The sequence below is a fragment of the Crassostrea angulata genome, chromosome 5 (assembly GCF_025612915.1).
Source record: "Crassostrea angulata isolate pt1a10 chromosome 5, ASM2561291v2, whole genome shotgun sequence".
In the NCBI taxonomy this organism is placed as follows: Eukaryota; Metazoa; Mollusca; class Bivalvia; order Ostreida; family Ostreidae; genus Magallana; species Magallana angulata.
This window is the reverse complement of record NC_069115.1, coordinates 18,103,841-18,127,751: the sequence shown is the minus strand read 5'-3', so window position 1 is coordinate 18,127,751 and position 23,911 is coordinate 18,103,841. Positions and strand designations below refer to the sequence as shown.

The 23,911-nt window shown below is 33.2% G+C and overlaps 2 protein-coding genes across 3 annotated transcripts; both read right to left on the bottom strand.

The window, feature by feature from the left end:
* Nucleotides 1-277: 277 nt before the first annotated feature.
* On the bottom strand, nt 278-5,562 carry LOC128184493 (uncharacterized). 2 transcript variants are annotated; one of them, XM_052854000.1, is made up of 2 exons: nt 5,157-5,562; nt 278-2,984 (listed from the first exon to the last, which is right to left on the bottom strand). In XM_052854000.1, exons 1-2 carry the CDS (start codon nt 5,539-5,541, stop codon nt 1,999-2,001), a joined length of 1,371 nt encoding a protein of 456 aa, XP_052709960.1. In that variant the 5' UTR covers nt 5,542-5,562; the 3' UTR covers nt 278-1,998. The 2 variants fall into 2 exon arrangements, with proteins under 2 accessions (XP_052709960.1, XP_052709961.1); XM_052854001.1 differs by having other exon boundaries at nt 278-5,562.
* Nucleotides 5,563-6,299: 737 nt separating this feature from the next.
* LOC128184494 (uncharacterized) lies at nt 6,300-7,398 on the bottom strand. The gene has a single exon (XM_052854002.1). The coding sequence runs from the start codon at nt 6,979-6,981 to the stop codon at nt 6,313-6,315; it is 669 nt and encodes a 222-aa protein (XP_052709962.1). The 5' UTR covers nt 6,982-7,398; the 3' UTR covers nt 6,300-6,312.
* Nucleotides 7,399-23,911: the final 16,513 nt, after the last annotated feature.

The window sequence follows — 23,911 nt, the reverse complement described above, 5'->3', positions numbered from 1 at the left end:
ACATTAGTATAGTCTGATCCAGTTTTTAATATTTTTTCTATAGATACAGTTTTGCCAAGCAGCACTTTCCATTTTGTTTCTTGGGAATAAAGAATTCTTTTTATCCATGATGATTTTAATCCCAGATTGTAATTGTTAATATCAAGCATTTTTATGCCCATGCATTGATCTTAACAGTTACCAATAAAGCTTATTCCATTAATAGACTTAAATCTTTCGTTCCATCTATGAACTGCAGCTTGTTAATTTTTTACCTTAAAAAACAACTAAATGGTCATTGACGAAATAATGTCATTTATTAATGACGAATCAAAAACTTGTACAAATAAACCACATCACAAACAGGGAGATCCCTGACAAAGTCAATACTTAAACTTATTAAAATGACTTATGTAACAGGTACTGTGGGATCTCCCTTATTAGTTAAAAAACACCTGAACAAATATTGAGATCACCCGGTAAAATATAACCAAAAATAGTAAACAACAATGGCAGGGTGATCTCCCTTAATATAAACATGTAAAAAATTAAGGTGGCATATACAAAGTTCTGCCATAAATCTAATAAAACCATGATGCACACAATGTAAACATTAAAATGGATTTCTGATATTGGCACAAGCTATTATGACTGTTGTAAATTATAAAATTATTTGGACGGTTAGATGGGGATGGTGGTGGGTTAAACTTTACAAAGCGATCAATATCTTAGATTACGGAAACACGTCTTTCTCACACTTGAGTTTAAAACAGAAGTTATATACACGTGATCGAAATACTCTCATTTCATTGGCTAATGACAAGGTACAAGCACAGGCATTTATAAATAGATACATGATGGACAAATTAGCTAAAAATAACCAATAAAAACCGGAACTTAAATTAGAATTTCTAAAAATAGAATTCACGATACAATGATGACATAAAACATATTATTTGGCAATAATATTTCATTATGCCCATGCATTGATCTTAACAGTTACCAATAAAGCTTATTCCATTAATAGACTTAAATCTTTCGTTCCATCTATGAACTGCAGCTTGTTAATTTTTTACCTTAAAAAACAACTAAATGGTCATTGACGAAATAATGTCATTTATTAATGACGAATCAAAAACTTGTACAAATAAACCACATCACAAACAGGGAGATCCCTGACAAAGTCAATACTTAAACTTATTAAAATGACTTATGTAACAGGTACTGTGGGATCTCCCTTATTAGTTAAAAAACACCTGAACAAATATTGAGATCACCCGGTAAAATATAACCAAAAATAGTAAACAACAATGGCAGGGTGATCTCCCTTAATATAAACATGTAAAAAATTAAGGTGGCATATACAAAGTTCTGCCATAAATCCAATACCCATTGGATTCCCGCCACCCCAAGGAAATAGATGGAACTGGAGACTTTGATAACTATATTATACATTGTTTTAGTAAAACTTAGAACAATGTGTAAAAGTATGGCCTACTGAAGATGTAATTATAATAATTGACATTTTTGATATGACAGAATATATATGAAATATGATTAACTGATTTTGACGGATGGCCAGCAACATACCCTATTAATACAAACACTAAAATAAAATACTAAAAAACAGAACACTATGTATTCTAAGGACAGGGTGGTAGCAGACATTCTATCTGAACTACATGCAACAAAAAAAAAGGGGGGGGGGGTACACTAACATATCTAATCTAGAACAATGAAAGCAGTGGGGAAAAGTAAATGCCATGATCTAATTCCAAGATGACAGACATAGTAGCAGACCTGATCTGAACTACTATCAATGTAAGTTGTATATATCATAATTATGGTAGCAGACTTGATCTGAACTCCAAACAATCCTACCACTTTGAAGAGGTAGTAATAAAAATCACTCACAGGCAAACAACAGAGCAGATCTATAGCAGACATCATCTGAACTAGTTATATAACGTTATCTTGCTGATAACAACTTATACCCAGGAATGATATAGATTAATTTTCTTAGTCAAGTGCAACATTAAATGAACCCAACCGAATGTATCGTTTAACAGCATCGGACTTCCATCTACCCATATTCTGAATCGCATTTTCCGAGAAACCAACCTTAGATGCATGAGTTGCAGCACCAATTCTGAAGCTGTGACCCTTATAATGTTTTGGATCCAAACCAATATTTTTGATCACTTCATTTAACTTTTTTGCCACAAAGGAATAAGGCACCGGACAACCATCTAAAAACTGGAAAAGGGGGCCACCAGAATGGCGATAATGTTTTAAATAGTAAAACAATGCATGTACTGGACATGACTTAGTGTTTTTTGATACTTCTAATGTAATAATCTTTGGCTGTCCATAACTGACTGTTTTAAAATGTTTCAACACCACTTGCACCTGCTTTAGCTTTCCATGAGCTGTCTCAAAATGGACATCCGATCTCTGAATGACCTTATCTGACTGAGTCTTTGATTTTATAACCAATTCCCCTAATCTGAAAAAACCATGAAATGCCATCAAAAACAATGCCTTAAGTAACAATGAATGTGCCCTAGTTGAGACAGATTGATCTAGTGAATTCACAAGTTTTTTCAAAATTTCACCTGTAATTGGAAGACGGGTATCTACCGATGGACCTAATTTGTAACAACCTCTTAGCAACTTTTGTACTAGGAAACACTGAGCGGGATCTGGCAATTTTAACATCTTATGAATATATGTTAAAGCCGAAATGTGGGATGCTATTGAGCTTGGTGAATAACCAATTTCGAATAAATGACCTATAAAATTACATATTGTAATGTAATGTACAGGTAAGGATATGGAGCCTACCCATTCAATGAAAATATGCCATGAATGTAGATATGCTTTCCTTGTTGCAGGGGCTAAGGAAGCCTGTAGAATTCTTTTTGCAGAGTTTGTCAAATGTAAAGAAGATCCACTGGGATTTTTGTTTGTTGTCTGTGTAAATGAGGTGTTTCTTGAAAAGCTTCCTGAAATTTAAAACGGGATAATCTGTCAGCTGTTACATTCAACTTCCCAGGTATATGCTTTGCACGGAAATGAATATTAAAACGTAAGGACACTAAAACAAGACGGCGTAACAATTTCATGAGAGCTTTATCTCGACACGATTTTTTATTGAGAACCTCAACGACAGCCATATTGTCTGATAAGAATAATACCTTTTTATTTTGAAAATGGCATGACCATAATTCCAATGCAAGGACAATTGGAAACAATTCTTTAATACAAATTTGATAATCTTCTAATTCCAATGGCCATTCCCTTGCAAACCAATCAGACCCTAAAACAGCTGAAAATCCCATTGAGCCAGAAGCATCTGTGTATAAACTCAGATGGTCTGATGACACCCAAACTCTATCCAGAAAAACTGACTTGCCATTGAAATGGTCAATAAAAGTAGCCCAAGTTTCTAAATCAGCCCTTGAGTCTTTATTTAATCTTATGTAGAATTTTGGGTTAGACAAACCACATGTTAGGTTGATCAAACGACGAAGAAATGTTCGACCTGGGACAACCACAGAACAAGCAAAATTCAAAAGGCCTATGATTGACTGCATTTCCTTTAAAGTGACCTTTTTACACCTTTTGAACAAGTTAAGTTTGTCCTTTATTTTTTGGATCTTATCTACTGGAAGCCGACACTCCATTTTCACTGAATCAACTTCTATACCATAAATGACAATGTTGGTCGTAGGTGCCTGAGTTTTTTCCATTTTTATTGGCACCCCAATTTTTTTACATAGAAATAAAAAACTAGCAAGATCGTTTCTACAGGTTATTGAATTTGGGGGTCCCACAAAGAAAAAATCATCTAGAATATGGGACATACCCGAAGCATTGAAGACATTTTCCATGACCCATTGGAGAGCAGAACTAAATGATTCAAAGATTTGACAGCTACTACTTGCTCCCATAGGAAGACATTTGTCATAATAGTATTGACCTTCCCAAGTAAACCCTAGCAGGTAGTAATCAGCTGGATGAATAGGTATGATCCGGAAAGCATCTTCAATGTCAGTCTTTGCCATTAAACATTCACGCCCAAACTTTTGAACTAAATCAACCACCTGATCTATGGAATCGTACTGAACAGCTGAATTTTCTCTTGGTATATTGGAATTTACTGATTGATTTTTAGGGAATGAAAGATCATGAATTACCCTAAATTTTCCTGTACTGCCTTTTGGCACTAAACCTAATGGAGATACCACAAATTGTTCAAAAGGTTTGTTTGAAAATGGACCTGCAATTCTTCCTTTGTTTAACCCTGTTTGTATATAATCTTCTATAATGTCTGGGTGATCTAATGTGGATTTATGGTTTTGAGGTACACAGGATGAAGGAGCAGAAGTACAACCTAATCTAAAACCATGAGTAAAGCCATTTATCAAGTACGAAGCCTGATCACTGTCATAATCAACTAAAAATTCACCTAAACTTTTTGGGTTGACTGGGGAAGGTAGTTGGCTGGGTGATTGTTGAGGACTTGGTGACAGTGTTGGTATTTGTTGGTTTTTGTTTACGAAATCTACAATTGGCTCTTGCATGTGATCCTGAGCATGATTGACACCTGTGGGCAAATGAGCAGGGGTTATGAGTGCATTGTTCCCCATTGTTAAAGGCATAGCAGAATCTAATAGGCTTATTGCCTGTGTTTGCTCGAAAGGGCTGCTGAAATTGATAATTGCTAGAAGCAGCCTTGATTCTTAATTCTTCAACCGGTTTTTGCCACGGTAATTCAACAGTCTCTTTCAACATCCGAAAATTCTCATCATAGATTCTCCAGGCCTTATCTCCTAACATTTTGTTCATTTCTCTAATAAAATAGCAGTACTTTAGGAGATGGGGAGCCTGTTCTGGATATTTTTCAATAAAAATTCCCATAAAAATCAAAAAAGCATCAGTCCATTGCTGAATTGACATTGGCAATTTGGGCTTTGATGACCCTTGCTGTACAATAAGGGACCCAGATGATATGTTTAACGAAATAGGATCCTCTCGACGCTGCAACAGCAAACCTAAATCAATAAATTGATTTGCCCAGATCTTAGCTTTTAATCGATGAGGTGTTGCAGCCCCAAGAGGAATCCCATCAGATAAATCAATAACATTTTTAAGATTGGCAGTTGCTGGCTCACCTTGACCGTCTTGTTGTAATAACGCACTAACTAAGTCTGCAATATTTTGCTGAGGCTGGTTGTCACTAACTGTTGATGTTGTTGTTTGCTGACTTGCCATTGGATGGGCGTGGGCTTCGATATCACCCTGGTTTTGAACACATGGCTGCAGGATATCCATGGTGGTATCACTCGAATTTGTCTGGTTTTGGGACAAAGTTTGGGATTGTCTTAAGATTGCTGCAGCTAATAAGTCGTAATTAATAGCATCACTCGACACTGGTTCTGCACGAGACACTGGTTCATCAGACACTGGTTCTGCTTGAAGACTTAAGTCATCATTTCGTGGTACTTTTGCCGGTCGCCTCCTTTTTGTTGACTGCCCCTCTAAAGCCCGCTTAGGCATGGTTTTTCTGAAGTGAAATTTTTATACTTATTAATAGACATGCTTACTGCCAGAGTATTAGCCCTTGAGGGCTAATTGACAATTTGTTTCTTTTCATGGATGGTTGTAACTTATATTTGAAAAACATGTAACCATCTTTAAAAACTTGCATGACTTGTCTTCTGTGATACACCTTTGTATCCAAATAGTAACTTAGAAATCTTAGACTTTGTGTATGTCTTCTTATTTCTTTTGATATAAACACATACATAGAAATCTTAGACTTTGTATATGTTTTCTTATTTCTTTTGATATAAACACATACATAAAACAGATGATGGCTTACTTAGATATAGCCAATCTGCTCATGCTTCAACTTAGAAAGGGCTTTAATCAGAATATAACTTAGAATTCTGACAACTTTCCCATAAGCAGAAATCATGTATTTTAAATTCTTATTTCTTCAAATACATATATATCCATTAAAACAGATGATGGCATACTTAGATATAGCCCATCCAATCATGTCTCAGCTTTGATAAAGGTGTGTATAATAGACATGAACTTAAATTTTTTGGTCACTCTCGCAATTATTGCTGTATCAATCTAAAAATTCTTACTATTCCTGCATTACATTGAAACAGGATTACAGTACTGTACCTAAACTGTACAGATTGAATTGAATATTCTTAAAATATCTTTATAGAATATTTCCAAAATGTTATTCCTTATGCTTATGTAAACAAAAATTTTCCATGTTAAATATGCATACTCAATTTCTTAGAAAATAACTCAAGTTATACTCATTAAAAACTTTCTTAAATTATCTTTTTTAAATTTTCTTTGACAAAGTGATGTTAATTTACTGGCCTTGAGTTTTTGAACTCTGTTATGCACTGCATATTTTATGCTCCTCAAGTATTTGACCATGGGTGCTGGATAACATCCATCCGAATCTACCCCAAGGTGAACTCCATCGCGCCCAAGGTATGCCAAGTTAGTCCAAAATCCTCTATGTTTCCAGAAATGGACATGCTCCTCACTACTTGTCAAATGTTCCAAGTGTTTGTTTATACTGATGACCTCCTCGTTATATCCAATCGGTGATTTTCGAGGGTCGCGGCGCAACAGTTGACCAATGATCACGGATTTTACACCATATCCATGTATCAAATAGTTCGCAAATGAAAAAATGTCTTGTGCAATGACATGTGATGGTCGAGTCGTAGCATCGTTACCCCCTATCTCCAGAACACATAAAGTAGGAACTGCCGAAAACGCGCACAATCTTGACGAGTTAGCAAGTCCGTAAATAGACAAACCCCCTTGGCTCCGAAAACACACATTAATTTGTTCTTCATCAAGACCCAAGTTTTCATACACAGGGTTTTGTAAAATAAATCGTTCCAATCGTTTTACATAAGAATGCCCAATAATGCACACTGATGTTCGATCCGCCATTTTGACTGGTTACATACCCCGGGCGCCGATGGTAAAAAACTTACACAGTACACCGATTTTAACACTTACTTTAACTAAATAACAAAGTTCCAAAGCAAATCCTCCCGCGTCCAATACTTCTCAAACTATCGGAAAGTACATGGCCGTGAATTTAAACTTTACAAAGCGATCAATATCTTAGATTACGGAAACACGTCTTTCTCACACTTGAGTTTAAAACAGAAGTTATATACACGTGATCGAAATACTCTCATTTCATTGGCTAATGACAAGGTACAAGCACAGGCATTTATAAATAGATACATGATGGACAAATTAGCTAAAAATAACCAATAAAAACCGGAACTTAAATTAGAATTTCTAAAAATAGAATTCACGATACAATGATGACATAAAACATATTATTTGGCAATAATATTTCATTAAACCTCCATTAATATAGTCTTGCACTACTTGCTTTCTTTTAAGTTTATCTACTTTGGAATGCCACAAAAAATTAAAAAGAGTTTCATTCAGATTTTTCATGAAAGTATTTGATGGGGAGGGTAGAGATATGAAGAGGTGATTTAATTGTGCAATAAGCAATGATTTTATAAGAGTTATTCTGCCAAGTGGAGTAAGTCGTCGTTTACTCCATTGATTAATGATATGCTTGATTTTTACTAATTTCTTGTCATAATTAAGTTTTGGTATATTTGTTAAGTCCACATCAAAATATATACCTAAAAGTTTAAAGGTGCTTGTCCATTGAAAGTTCATTTCCTCACATATTATATTAGAAGAATATTTTTTACTACCAATCCAGACAAGTTGAGTTTTTGATATATTTATTTTGAGACCAGAAATTTGATAAAAGTTATTTAACTCTCTAATTGCTTCTTTGAGAGACCTCTCACTGCCATCTAATATAATAAGGGTATCGTCTGCATATTGTGATAACAAAAATTTTGAATTATCTATGTTAATACCATTTATATTTTTATTATTTTTTAATTTAATAGCTAGTACTTCAGCACATAGTAAAAAGATATATGATGAAATTGGATCACCCTGACGACAACCACGCTCTAATTTAAAAAAAGTTGGATAAGTGACCTGCTTGTGATACAAAGGAGGAGGTGTTTTGTTGAAAAACTGATATCCATTTTCTGAGCGATGGACCAAAGTTAAAGAATTGAAGCGTTTTATCAATAAATTTCCATGAGACAGAGTCAAATGCCTCTTCAAAATCAATCATTAACAGTAATCCAGGAATGTCATTATTCTCAGTATATTGCATTAAATCATAAAAAAGACGAGTATTTTCACCTATGTATCTTCCTGGAACAAAGCCATTTCGATCAGTACTGATAATTGAACTGATTATTATTTTCATTCTTTGAGCGATGCAGCCTGACCCTATTTTATAAACTACGTTTAATAGAGAGATTGGCCTCCAATTTTTCATGTAAAATTTACTTTTTCCATCTTTTGGTATGCAGGTGATTATACCCTGCTTTTGTGTAACAGATAACTCCCCTAGATTGTATCCGTGATTTATTGATCTAATAAAAAAGTCTCCTAAGTATTTCCAAAAGACTTTAAAGAACTCTGTAGTGAAACCATCACTTCCAGGACTCTTATTATTCGACATTTTTTTCAATACATGAGAGGCTTCATTATAAGTTATTTCACCTTCAAGGGTATTTCTTTGATTATCGCTTAATTTAAAAATTTCAGAGTCTGATTCTAGAATCTCATTTAAATCATAGTCTTGAAATTCGCCCTTGTTTTGATATAGATTTCTATAATGATTTTCTATCTCTAACAGGATTTCCTTTTGTCCATTAATTTCTTCGGAACAATCTTCTTTTATTAATTTTGGGACAATTTTATTTACAAAATTTCTATTCTCAAGATTAAGAAAGTAACTTGTTGGTTTCTCTCCTTCACAAGTCCATTTAGCTCTTGATCTTACTAGACTTCCCATAAGTTTGTGATTTCTGATATTTTCTAATTCTTTCTTTTTAAGATTAATTGTTTGAATGTTTTCTTCATACTTTTCCTCCAGCTGTTTTATTTGGTTTATTAAAAATTTCTCCTTTTCGTTATTTTTCTTTTTGGCATAGCTAGAATATGATATACATTTGCCCCTGATTTCCATTAATAACGTTTCAAGAAAGAGCTGGTCATTGACAGTGAATTGAATTTCATCATTTGGAATTTTGTCAATAGATGCATTGTTATATACAGGTACTGCATAATTTTGTTTTATTTCTTGTATTTTTTTATTAACAACATCTAAGAATTCCTTATCGTATAAAAGTGCATTATTGAACTTCCATAAACCTTTTCCATATGTAAATTCATTGAGTTTTAGACTAAGGAGTACTGGTGAATGATCTGACTTATAACTTGCTATAATTTCACTTTCTTGTGACATACACAGCATGGTATTTGATATTAAAAAGAAATCTAGTCTTCTTGTTTAAGAGGGGTTGGTTTACGCCATGTATACCTTTTCTTATCAGGGTGAGTTTCTCTAAAAATATCAATAAGATTGAATTGATTTATTTTTTCTATTACTTTATCTCTTGCTTTAGGATTGTTAAGATGAAGGTAATTGTAATAATCCATATCGGGATCCATAATAAAATTAAAATCACCAACAACTATTATGTCTTTATTTCCTATTTCACTTACAATTTCAAAGAGTTCTTCATAAAAAAGGGGTGTGTCCTCATTTGGACCGTACACTGTAATCAAACTTAAACGATGGCTTTGAATGCTGAGGTCTAGTACCACAAAATTTCCAGAATCATTTGTAAAATTCTTATGTACTTTATATTCAAAATTGTTTTTGAAAAAAATTGCTACTCCTCTGGACTTTGAGGTAAAAGAATTAAAATAAACTTCATTGCCCCATTCATTTTGAATACTATCTTCCATATCACAAGTGAAATGAGTGTCTTGTAAACATAAAATATTGCATTGGGTTTGTCGATAATATTGAAAGACATCTTTTCTTTTCTTAAATTCGTGCAGACCCTGACAGTTAGCAGATATAATTTTTACCGAAGACATGTTACAGAAAAAGTTTGCTTACCTTGTATGATTCGCTGGAAATACAACAACACGGTCAAAAAATGCTCTTCTCCAATAATTATACTAGTCTGAGGTTGATACATGATTGAGAAAGGAAACATACAGAAGGGGGAAAGAAAAGGAGTGCTCGATTGCTGGGTTTAAAGTTAAAGGCACGTGCTGATGTACGGTGAATTTGGTTGAGGGGTAGAATGTTTACATTGGATATGCCGACACGTTACTAAAATTAGAGTTAACAATGGTAGACATAAATATATCCGGAATTATATAAAGGCATGGTTAGAATGAAAAGTCGGCATTTGAATTAATTAATGGGATGTTTTCATGTCTTTAAAAATACATATACAGTTTTTTTAAATACGTAATTATAAACACAAGTAATTTGGACATTGTCCTTAATAGTTTTTGGTGTGAATGAGGAAAATTCAGTTATTTTCCGGAGTCACTTGGCTCAAATCTTCATTCGTAATGCTCCAAATATATAGCAAAATATGGTGCATTTAAATATTTTGAGATTGCCCCAACTAAAAAACCAGACTATAGAATTTAGTTTGTTTTACATATAAGGTAGGAAATGGTATTACTTATCACATATAACAGTTTAAGAAAAAAAAGCTATTGTAGCATTTTTTTATCTGCTTCAAAAAGCGGAGAGTGACAGTTTTCTATATATTCCTTAAGGAAATGTACGGGTTCTTGAGATAGCCCCTAAAAAGAACCAGATGGTCGAAACTTCGCTAATGAACTAGAGTTGGTGTGAATGACATTTAGTTTAGAAATTAAGAGTTTAGCAATTGTAGTTTTCCCGCAAAAACCCCAAATCGACCTTTTTTAATGAAAAATGAAATCATAGTAAGTGCATTTTTTTTAAACCGAACTTACTGTATATTCACATAAGTACGTATATTAATATTAGATAGGTGGTATAACTAGTAAGCATTTGCTTATTAGGGTCTTCCGTTTTCAACGGAAGACCCTCTTGTTATTCTTTTGTTTTTTAGGGTCTTCCGTTTCCAACGGAAGACCCTCTTGTTATTCTATTGTTTCTTTTTATTATTAGGGTCTTCCGTTTCCAACGGAAGACCCTCTTGTTATTCTATTGTTTCTTTTTATTATTAAGGTCTTCCGTTTTCCAACGGAAGACCTTCTTGTTATTGCTTTGTTTCTGTTTCCCTTATTATTATTCTTTTTTTTTCTTACGCATTTTTGTGCACGCGAGTTCTCGGGAACGGCTTGGCTGATTTTAATGAAACTTTCAGAACTAACACATATTGATCTGAACCTTATTGGAAATTTTTTATATTGATGACGTCATTTCCGTTTTAGAGATATTGACGTTTTAACGATTTTTAGAGGGTCGGCTTGTCCGGTGATTTTCTCCTAAACGAAAACAGATATTTGATTCAAAATTTCAGGGTCTGTAGACCTATGTTTGTGGATATGACAGAAGCATTTTCATTGTTCTGTGACAAAAAACACCTAAGCTCGCCCGAGCTTAAAAATTGAGATAAAAAGCGTCATGATTTTTTTGTGGTTTTCTTTGAATATCTTTTTTCTCAAAAGTATTTTGTTAAGACTTATAAAACAAAAAAACTTTAAAAAGTCAAGAACTTTCATTTGGCATTAGGGAAAAGGGGCTGGCCCTTTAAATTAAGGGCCGAAAGGGCTCTAAAGTATTCTAATAATATCTTTTTAATGTGAAATATTTTGTAATACTTTATAGAAGCAATTATGTTCATCGTAACGTTATGTACCTATACATGACAGTTGTTTACTCCTCTATTTCGTATTTAGGGATTTTAAGGGGCCAGCAGTCCGAAATTTTGATCTTATATATCTGAAAATGGAAAGAAATTTTGAAAAGCAATGTTGAACAAAAGATGCTTCAAATAATGTCGTTAACAATTTGCAACCATAATTTTTTTGTTATCCGGTCCCTAAAAGGAGTTATAGGGTCGGCCCTTAAAACGATCTCTTCCAGACATCTCGAGAACGGTACATAATTTCTACATACTTGTTGAACAAAATGTGTTTAAAATGACAAGAGCTTTCTTTTTATATCACGAAAAGGGGCTGGCTATTCAAACTAGGAGCCGATAGAGTTCTAAACCTTTTAATCATAACTTTTAATTGTGAAATATTTTGTAATACATTACGGAAGCAATTATGTTAATTGAAATGTTATGTACCTATACATGAAAATTGTTTACTTCTATGTTACGTGATAAGGAATTTTTAGGGGTCCAAAGTCCGAACTTATCATCAACGTCCAAAAATTAAAAAAAAAGCAATTTTAAGGAGCAATATTGAGCAAAATACGCTAAAAAATGTGATTAACAATCTGCAACAAAAACTTGTTTGTTATCCGTTCCCACGATCTCTTCCAGATAAATCAAGAACGGTTACAAATTTTTAAACTTTTTACACAAAATGTATCGAAATCAAAAGACCTCTTATTTGAAATGAAATAAAATGTGGCTGGTCCCTAAATAAGGGATCCAACGGGGTGTATAATCCTTCATCCATCGCGTTTTTAGATCCCATCTGCTTTTCCTGATATATTTTGTTGATGAAGATAAAAGGAAAGGTCATTTCCTCTTCTAAAAATAGGACGGAAGACCTCCTCGTTGCTCGCAACGAGATCGTGTCTAGTTATTATTATTATTCTTTTTCTTTATTTTTCTGACTTTTTTAAAGCTTAATATCTCAAAAAGTTTTCAACGGATTTACATGAAACTTTCAGGGATTATGTAACATCATCGTCCCTCAAATATGTTAAAATTTTAACTACAACGTCACTTCCGTTTTAACGTTACGTCAATTTTAAAATTTAAAAAAAGTGATTTTGTCCAGGGCGTTTTTTAAAAACGCTTTAAGATGGAGACTTGGAATTTTCTGTGTTGAAGCATTGATCGTTTTTATTTGGACATAAGGCTGGAATTTAGTTTCCGTCACTTCCGGTCCAAACCGGAAGTGTTTTAAAATTTTCGAATTTATGAATTTTTCGTTTCAATTTCAAATGTTCATGAGGTTTGTAGAGTTGGTCATGCTGAATACAAAACTGAAATCCGTTTGAAAATCGGACGATGCATTACAGAGATATCGGGGTTTAACAATTGATTTTTCCGGAAATTTTGATTCCGCGTCCTTGGTTTGAAAAATAGCGTAATGTTCAAAGTAAAATTAACTCGTACCAAAAATAATTGCTATGTCGTACCTGAACACATTCGGATTTTTTTTGTTCAGTCGTTCTTAAAATCGGAAAGGTTTTTGTTAAGGCGTACTTGAAATCATTCGTATTTTGTCAAGTCGTACCAGGAATATTCGATTTTTTCCATCTTTTTATTTTTGTTACTATTGTTATTGGTTTTAGAGCTCTGCTTCTTACAGGAACTTCCAGCTTTACTTCCGACATTAACGGAAGACCCACTCGTTGCTTTGCAACGAGCTTTGCTATAGTTATTAGGGTCTTCCGTTTTCAACGGAAGACCCTCTTGTTATTCTATTGTTTTTTTTTAATTATTATTATTCTTCTTGTTTTTCCTTCTGACTTCTTTTTTGCTTTATATCTCAAAAACTATTCAACCAATTTGCAAGAAATTTTCAGGGATTATTTTAATTTCTTGTCCCTTGAAGCCTTCAAACTTTTAGTCATTAAGTCACTTCTGGTTTCTAGTTACATCATCTTAAAAATTTTCAAAAAGTGATTTTGTCCAGTACTTTTCTCGTAAACGGTTGTTTATAAAGACTTGAAATTTTCTGTGATTGTAAATCTGCGGATTGACTTATGGCAAATGTACAGAAAAAATTATTTTGTCACTTCCGGTCGAAACCGGAAGTGAAACAAATTTTTCGAAAAAATGAATTTTCTGATCAAATCAAAAACGAATATGTGTTATGAAGAGCTTATTTAGCTGAATCTAACACTGAAAGCCGTTTTAAAATCGGACGATGCATAACAGAGATATCGGGATTTAAAAATTGATTTTTCCGGAAATTTTGATTCCGCTTCCTTGGTTTAAAAAATAGCGTAATATTCAAAGTAAAATTAACTCGTACCAAAAATAATTGTTAAGTCGTACTTGAACACATTCGGATTTTTTTTGTTAAGTCGTTCTTGAAATCGGAAAATTTTGTGTTAAGTTGTACTTAAAATCATTCGTATTTTGTTACGTCGTACCAGGAATAATTCGATTTTTTCATCTTTTTATTTTCGTTACTCTTGTTGTTGGTTTAAGAGCTCTGCTATTGACAGGAACTTCCAGCTTAACTTCTGACATTAACGGAAGACCCACTCGTTGCTTTGCAACGAGCTTTGCTCTAGTTAGGGTCTTCCGTTTCCAACGGAAGACCCTCTTGTTATTCTTCGGTTTCTTTTTATTATTATTATTATTATTCTTTTTCTTTTCTTCTGACTCCTTTTTTGCCTCATAACTCAAAAGATTTTCAACCGATTTTGATGAAATTTTCAGAGATTTTTGCAAGTTGGCGTCCCTCAAAAATGTAAAAGTATTAAAGAGAACGTCACCTCCGTTTTGACGTGACGTCATTTTTAAAATTTTAAAAAAGTCATTTTGTCCCGGACTTTTCTCAAAAATGCTTTAAGATAGAGGCTTGAAATTTTCAATGGTTATGATTTGGTCGATTTACCTTTGTAATAAGGCTCGAAATGAAAATCTGTCACTTCCGGTCGAAACCGGAAGTGAAACAAATTTATCGAAAAAATGAATTTTCTGATCGAATCAAAAATGAATATGTGTTTTGTAGAGCTTATTAAGCTGAATCTAACACTGAAAGCCGTTTTAAAATCGGACGATGCATTACAGAGATATCGGGGTTTAAAAATTGATTTTTCCGGAAATTTTTATTCCGCGTCCTTGGTTTAAAAAATAGTGTAATGTTCAAAGTAAAATTAACTCGTACCAAAAATAATTGTTAAGTCGTACTTGAACACATTCGGATTTTTTTTGTTAAGTCGTTCTTGAAATCGGAAAGGTTTTTGTTAAGTCGTACTTAAAATCATTCGGATTTTGTTAAGTCGTACCAGGAATAATTCAATTTTTTTCATCCTTTTATTTTTGTAACTCTTGTTATTGGTTTAAGAGCTCTGCTTCTTACAGGAACTTCCAGCTTTACTTCCGACATTAACGGAAGACCCACTCGTTGCTTTGCAACGAGCTTTGCTCTAGTTATTATTCTTTTTCTTTATTTTTCTGACTTTTTTAAAGCTCAATATCTCAAAAAGTTTTCAACGGATTTACATGAAACTTTTAGGGATTATGAAGCATCATCGTCCCTAAAAGATTTTAAATTTTCAACTACAACGTCACTTCCGTTTTAACGTTACGTCAATTTTTAAATTTTAAAAAAGTGATTTTGTCCAGGGCGTTTTTCAAAAACCCTTCAAGATAGAGACTTGGAATTTTCTGTGTTGAAGCATTGATCATTTTTATTTGGACATAAGGCTGGAATTTAGTTTCCGTCACTTCCGGTCCAAACCGGAAGTGTTTTAAAATTTTCGATTTTTCGAATTTTTCGTTTTAATTTCAAATGATTACGAGGTTTGTAGAGTTGGTCATGCTGAATACGAAACTGAAATCCGTTTGAAAATCGGACGATGCATTACAGAGATATCGGGGTTTAAAAATTTGATTTTTCCGGAAATTTTGTTTCCGCGTCCTTGGTTTAAAAAATAGCGTAATGTTAATGGTAAAATTAACTCGTACCAAAAATAATTGTTAAGTCGTACTTGAACAATTCGGATTTTTTTTGTTAAGTCGTTCTTGAAATCGGAAAGGTGTTTGTTAAGTCGTACTTAAAATCATTCGGATTTTGTTAAGTCGTACCAGGAATAATTCGATTTTTTCATCTTTTTATTTTAGTTACTCTTGTTAATGGTTTAAGAGCTCTGCTTCTTACAGAAACTTCCAGCTTTACTTCCGATATTAACGGAAGACCCACTCGTTGCTTTGCAACGAGCTTTGCTCTAGTTATTATTATTATTCTTTTTCTTTATTTTTCTGACTTTTTTTAAGCTTAATATCTCAAAAAGTTTTCAACGGATTTACATGAAACTTTTAGGGATTATGAAGCATCATCGTCCCTAAAAGATTTTTAATTTTCAACTACAACGTCACTTCCGTTTTAACGTTACGTCAATTTTTAAATTTTAAAAAAGTGATTTTGTCCAGGGCGTTTTTCAAAAACCCTTCAAGATAGAGACTTGGAATTTTCTGTGTTGAAGCATTGATCATACTGTAACATATTCGGATTTTTTTGGTTAAGTCGTTCTTGAAATCTGAAAGGTTTTTGTTAAGTCGTACTAAAAATCTTTCGTATTTTGTTAAGTCGTACCAGGAATAATTCGATTTTTTTCATCTTTTTATTTAAGTTACTCTTGTTATTGGTTTAAGAGCTCTGCTTCTTACAGGAACTTCCAGGTTTACTTCCGGTATTAACGGAAGACCCACTCGTTGCTTTGCAACGAGCTTTGCTCTAGTTATTATTATTTTTTAGGGTCTTCCGTTTCCAACGGAAGACCCTCTTGTTTTTCTTCGGTTTCTTTTTATTATTCTTTTATTAGGGACTTCCGTTTCCAACGGAAGACCCTCTTGTTTTTCTTCGGTTTCTTTTTATTATTATTTTATTTTTTATTTTTTTTCTGACTCCTTCTCAGCTTTATATCTCAAAAAGTTTTCATCCGATTTCAATGAAATTTTCAGAGCTTTCGTAAAGTTACCGTGCCTCAAAGATGTTAAAGTTTCAGCATTAACGTCACTTCTGTTCAAATTTGGCGGCCATTTTTAAATTTTAAAAAAGTGATTTTGTCCGGAAGAAATCTCCGTAAACTTTAAAGATGTCGCTTTGAAATTTTTACTGATGATAGATGTACCAATTCTATAATGTACTGGGGGGTTAAAAATTTTGTTCATCAATTTTGCTCAAAACCGGAAGCAGTTCCAAATTTTGGAAATTTTTATTTTTTTGAACAAAATAAGACAATACTAAAGTCTTATAGAACTTGCCATGGTGAATTCAAATCTGAAATCCGTTTGAAAATCGAACGATGCATTACAGAGATATCGAGGTTTAAAAATTGATTTTTCCGGAAATTTTGATTCCGCGTCCTTGGTTTAAAAAATAGCGCAATGTTCAAAGAAAAATTAATTCGTACCAAAAATAATTGTTAAGTCGTACTTGAACACATTCGGATTTTTTTGGTCAAGTCGTTCTTGGAATCAGAAAGGTTTTTGTTAATTCGTACTTAAAATCATTCGGATTTTGTTAAGTCGTATCAGGAATAATTCGATTTTTCATCTTTTTATTTAAGTTACTCTTGTTGTTGGTTTGAGACCTCTGTTTCTTACAGGAACTTCCGGCTTTACTTCCGACATTAACGGAAGACCCACTCGTTGCTTTGCAACGAGCTTTGCTCTAGTTTCTTGTTATAATTATGAAAAAAATGATACATACCATGTTATTCATAAATGCGAACAGTATTCGTTTGGTATCATTATGATAGGTTTCTTCTGTTGTTCTTTGTCAGTCGGTAACTTTTCACAGCAGAATCTGATATCTTTCGTATCATATCAAACAAAAACACTAACACAAAACTTAGGTCATTGCCGTCCGCCAAGATCGGACAAATTATGATATTAAGCTGTGACGTATCAGTCTAATTTTTTTTTAAGGCAGGACTGGGGTAGATCACGGTCTTCATCGAAATTGGGGAAAAAACCTTTGATTTCTTTGGTGATTTTTGTTTTGTTTTACTCTGATAAATTTACATATATGAAAACAGATACATAAACATTTACAGATATCTAATAGGGTTGATGTTACATGTACTAGGATGCTCATTCCTCCTAGGCACCTGATTCTACCTCTGTCTTTTTAGAGATCCGTGTTGCTTTGCTTTGAATTTGTATTTCGTTTTATGGATTTTTAGGACGGTTGATAGCTTTTTATTGTCATTTTTCATGTACCACTTACTTTATATACGGGCATTCTATAAACACCTTGCATATTTCATTAAAATACTGCTTTGCTCTAGTTTCTTTTTCTTTTTTTTTTCTGACTCCTTTTCGGCTTCATAACTCAAAAAGTTTTCAACCAATTTCAATGAAACTTTCAGAGATTAATGTGCAATTAAAATTCCTCAATGATATTAAAGTTTCCATAACAACATCACTTCCGTTTTTACGTTGCATCATTTTTAAAGTTTTAAAAAAGTCATTGTGTCCGCGGCATTTTCAAAAAGTTTAAAAAATAGTGTAAAATTCACACTGAAAGTAACTCCTGCTGAAAACAATTCGTGCAGGTCATAAAACCGGACTCTGTTTTTTAATAGTTAATCGATACAATTTCGTTATTTCGATCGATAATTACGTTGTTAGTTTTTATTAGTCTTATTAGTTTTAATCGAAATGATTATCGTACGATTCCCAATTTCAACTCGCCATGTTTTGACTGCGAACAAACAGCTGATAGCGGTGTGTCTACATTCTTAAAAGAAGCAAGGCCTGCAAGACGTCGATAGTGGAAATTTCAGCTCAACTAACGTATGACAGATTATAAAGGTATGTTTCAATACAGGATATGTCGTATTGACTTTTTCTTTTCAAAGTATTTGCACTTTTCAATCTAATCCGAGATTCCTCTGACTCTTACCTCCGCTTTTGAAGTACGTCACAATATAAAAGCGGGCGTTAGAGTCAGCGGAATCTCGGAATATTATCTGTCCGGTGTATTTTCAGGGTAGCTGCAGAACTGTAGCTCTCCGGGAAAAATATATTGACAGACCGGAGAGCTACAGGGCCACCCATTGAAAAAATTGTACATGTATATTTATTGCGCAGAAAAACGTGCGCTAGTTTTGGACTGATTTACCTTATTTATACGCAAATTCTGTGAAAACATTAGTACCATTAAATTCTTCATGCAATTTACTACTGATATCGACTGTTTATTTGCCTCAGACTTTCTCCGAAACACGCTACCGACCTCGGAAAATCAAGTATGTTGAATTTACATCGAGATCGAGAGTCGCCATTTTTACATGATAGGACACAGACCACAATTATTTTTCCCTCTTATTCCTTTATACAAAAATAAATCATATAAAAAATTCCACCGGCTCAAATGAGTTGAAATACAGCATGCCTATAGAATGACACTAGTCCAACAACATATCCAAACTACAGGAAAATCAAATCGAGAGGGGACTGAGATATGGCCCCTAAAATAACCCCTACCATGAAAAATTCACTTTCACTTTGGAATTTGTGTAAACATTGGCCTCTTTACACCCTTTCTATTGCGCCTGTAAAGATAATTTTTCTAAATTTTTTCCTGCCTGTATTTTTTTTCAAACCTTCTTCTTTCCATCCATGCCATAAAAGGAACCAAATTCGACCATTTAGTACCCCTAGGAATTTTTGAAATAATACATACATTTTTAGAATGGAACTACTTGCGTGGTCAATGAGCACGGGGTAAAAATAGTGGTATGTGACCTAATAATTACACAATTCTTCTTTGATTTTGATGAAACTTGGTAGGTAGACACTTATACCCATAATACACCTCCCTGTGAAATTTGGCGGGAATTGTGTATTCTGCATCAGAGTTATAGGCCTTTGAAATCTGGTCCAGGAAGGCTGAAATAACATGCAAAATCTAGCACGTTACACACAATATTCAAATTTCAAGAGCTACATTTAACACTATTTACTTGTCAAAAGTTTCATTAATCTATTACGTTCATTAACCTAACATGTCTACATGATGATGCTAATGATGATTTAATTCTTTTACACCTGGAACTATTTTTTGGAAATTTTTGAAAAAAATACCCCAAATATGGCTAAATTTTTCAGAAAATGCCAAAAATGAAACATTTAATCACATGCTATGAGCTTGAAAAAATATTTAAAAAATTCTGCATTAAGTTTGCTATAGAAATCAGGTATTTTAATAAATATACAGTAGGCTAGCTAATCCGTTTACATTAAGCAGATAATCACATAGAACCATTCACACATTTTCAGGAAATGGCACTTGCTGACCAAAGTAGATTAACTCAGAGTACACAGGGCTGATATGGATAGGCATAGAATGCCTTTTGAAACAAAACTAACAATTTAGAAGAATTTAGAATGAATTCTATTTGTCCATTCATTACATATACACTGAATAAATTACTTAAATGTACCCTAAATCATAAGGAGCCTTGGTTCATGAAAACTGTACTCTTAAAACAAAGGGAGATAACTCTACACATTAAAATCCAAAGTAGTGATTTTTTACAAACATTAACGAGAAACTATTTTAGAAATTACAAGTCCATCACCTTCTTTCAGCATTATCTGGTGTGATTAATCTTGAGTAGATCATACCTTTTGTAGCGAGGATTCACCATTCAAAGTCATGGGTTTCTACATACATTGTGTATTTAGAGGTGAAAATGTCTGGTATGTTACCATGAACAATGATGACCAAGACTCAAATTAATGATGAGAGTGCCAAAAAGATATTACTACAGTATTACAAATAGTAAAGCTTCTAGCAGACCTCATATATCTTGGGCAATCACTGTTCAATGCCAGCAACCAAACTCATACACATGCTACATTTGTTGGTAGTTACATTTCTAGGACACAAAGAGGGGAACAAAACTGATATAATAAGACTTTAAAGCAGTACCGGTAATTTGAATAAAAGTTTGCAAGGCATTGATAATTTAGATGCTAAAAAGACTATTTCTAATATCTATACATGAAGGTTTACATATTCTAAAGTACTGAGGAAAATGTTGTGATGCCTACTCACCATCAGATTTCAAGTGTTAAATTGTAAGAAAAACATGAATAAATGAATAAAATCAACTTACCATTTGTTGTTTTCTTCATTATTTCTCTGTCAAAATGGTGTTAACTGGGGGGGGGGGGGGGGGGGGGGTGGCAGCAGGTGCCCCTTTACCAGCCTACAGGTATGTCCTGTCATGCAATCTGCTAGGCAGTGAAATATGTCATCATTCATAGGAATCATAAAGTAACATAAGCCCTACTTTCCTCCTTATAATTTAATCAAAATATTATAAAAGGAAATATATATATACTTTTACATGTAATATGATTAATATGAGAGAGAGAGAGGAGAGAGAGAGAGAGAGAGAGAGAGAGAGAGAGAGAGAGAGAGAGAGAGAGAGGGGGTATATTTAAGGCTTTATAACTTAATGACAAATCGACCAATTCTTTTATGATTTTGGTGATAAGTAAAGTTAACATTTGAAAGTGCTTTTAGACATTTTGCAAGTACTTACGTCCCCTGTTTGACTCATTAATGACACCATGCTGTTTACACCCCGTTCAAATCCATTTCACACAATTTTTACCGTTATTTTTTCATATTATCAGCCAAAATTGAAAAAGAACCCCATAAAATGTCATCATTCATCCTAATTGTTTGAAAAATAACGAAAAATTAGACTTAAGTTGATAAACGTGGATTTTGACCTTTGACCTGATAGGACACAGACCACAATTATTTTTCCCTCTTATTCCTTTATACAAAAATAAATCATATAAAAAATTCCACCGGCTCAAATGAGTTGAAATACAGCATGCCTTTAGAATGACACTAGTCCAACAACATATCCAAACTACAGGAAAATCAATCGAGAGGGGACTGAGATATGGCCCCTAAAATAACCCCTACCATGAAAAATTCACTTTCACTTTGGAATTTGTGTAAACATTGGCCTCTTTACACCCTTTCTATTGCGCCTGTAAAGATAATTTTTCTAAATTTTTTCCTGCCTGTATTTTTTTTCAAACCTTCTTCTTTCCATCCATGCCATAAAAGGAACCAAATTCGACCATTTAGTACCCCTAGGAATTTTTGAAATAATACATACATTTTTAGAATGGAACTACTTGCGTGGTCAATGAGCACGGGGTAAAAATAGTGGTATGTGACCATATTTAAGCATCAAAATCTTCTATATTTTGTGACATTTGGTTTAAAGGATGGCAATTCTTCCCAAATGATGGATCATTCTGCCTAGAAATCAATGTTTTAAATCGAAAATTTTGTTTTTAATTTTTAGGTGGACTAGCTACCACATGAATTTACGGGACTGGTGATGGTGTTTAAAAGACTATCCGAGGTAAGTGAATTAAGAGAGGATATCAGTAATAAATTGCATGAAGAATTTAAAATTAAAAGCGGTGGGAGTCCTAAGGTACACAAGAATAGAATGTTGTAATTAGAGTGCATGTTTGCATGATGATAACTTTACCCTAAATATTTAAATATAGCAGATCTTTACCATATCGCCTTCACTTAATTTATAAATTAAAAAACTCAGGCTTGTGTTCAATTAAATAAATATATTTGACAAAGTAAATATTCAATCTAATTAAAATTAGACCTTTTGTCTCGCTCTCTGTTATATATGGTTATTGCTTGTGTAACAGGCATGTAAAACAGAGTGCGAGATGAAAAGTCTCAAATTTCATATTATATCAAGCTCAGAATTTAGGTCAATGTTCCATGATATCTATTAAACAGTCTTCTCAAGATATAAGTATTTCACAGAATCATTGTAATTTGAGAGATTAGTTTATCTGTTATACATATTGATTCATTTTAGGTAAGCTTTACATGCATATCACATCTACATAGCATGTAAATAATTTTTATTGCATGTGCCTCAGATCTCTCTCTCTCTCTCTTTCTCTCTCTCTCTCTCTCTCTCTCTCTCTCTCTCTCTCTCTCTTTTAATCTTGGCAAAGACTGAAACTGTCAGAGGGCAACTTCATTTTGTGACAAAAATATCTCGATCTTGTAAAAGAAATCCAAAGTGCATTGAATTTTAAAATGAGCATGTATTATTAATCCCTCATTTTTATGGGCATTATACATAGTATTGTTTTTAAAACATGTAATTCGTAAGAAAAAAAAAACCCTCGCTAAATTTATTCGCAATAAACCCCAGTAGAATTGACAAAACATGGTATACACGTAGCAGAAGCTTATACTTTGACACTGCATGTTTGGATTGGTAATATTCCTTTGTAGTTTATGAATTGAAATATTGCTGTCGCACTTCAAGTAAAACAAACTCTCTCTCTCACTCCTGCTCTCGCTCTCTCCCAATCTGATATGTCTATACCCAAGAAATTATTTTAATGTTATGATATTATGACTTGATATGCACATTTTTGTTTTTGTACTGGCTAAATGTTAATGTCATATATTTGGATATGTCATACTTATAACACTGCATGGTCAGTGTATTTTTTCCAAAAATATTATGTATATGTTAATGTAAACACAGCTATTACAAGTACATGTATGTAAACACAGCTAATTTTTTTTTTTATTTCAGCTTAAAGCAGACTCTTGTTACCACATGGCTTTTACCTGTTGATTCTTGTGGTTTCAGCTCTTGAGGTTAACCTGTCACCTCTACCCACATGCATATTCCTTGTGTTCTACAGACTATCTACCGGTAATTCAAATTAAATCGGATAATGCATGAACAATAATGGAACTTTAAGAAAGCATCATGTCCTATTGTGGTTTGTTCATGTTTGATAAGAAATTATGAAAAACAAAATTAAGGCTGTTTAAAGAAATATAATTGTTGTGAAAATTTGTTTTCCAATAAAAGTATGCAATTATATTTCCTTCATTTTTTATTTTATAAAGATATTTAGATGTGTTTACATAGTTGAAAAATCACCCAACTCTTTCCAATTTTCTCCATTAAGATTACATGTAGGATATGTAAATGTACATTTGACTTTTGAATAACACCAGCAATGATTATTACTTTTGA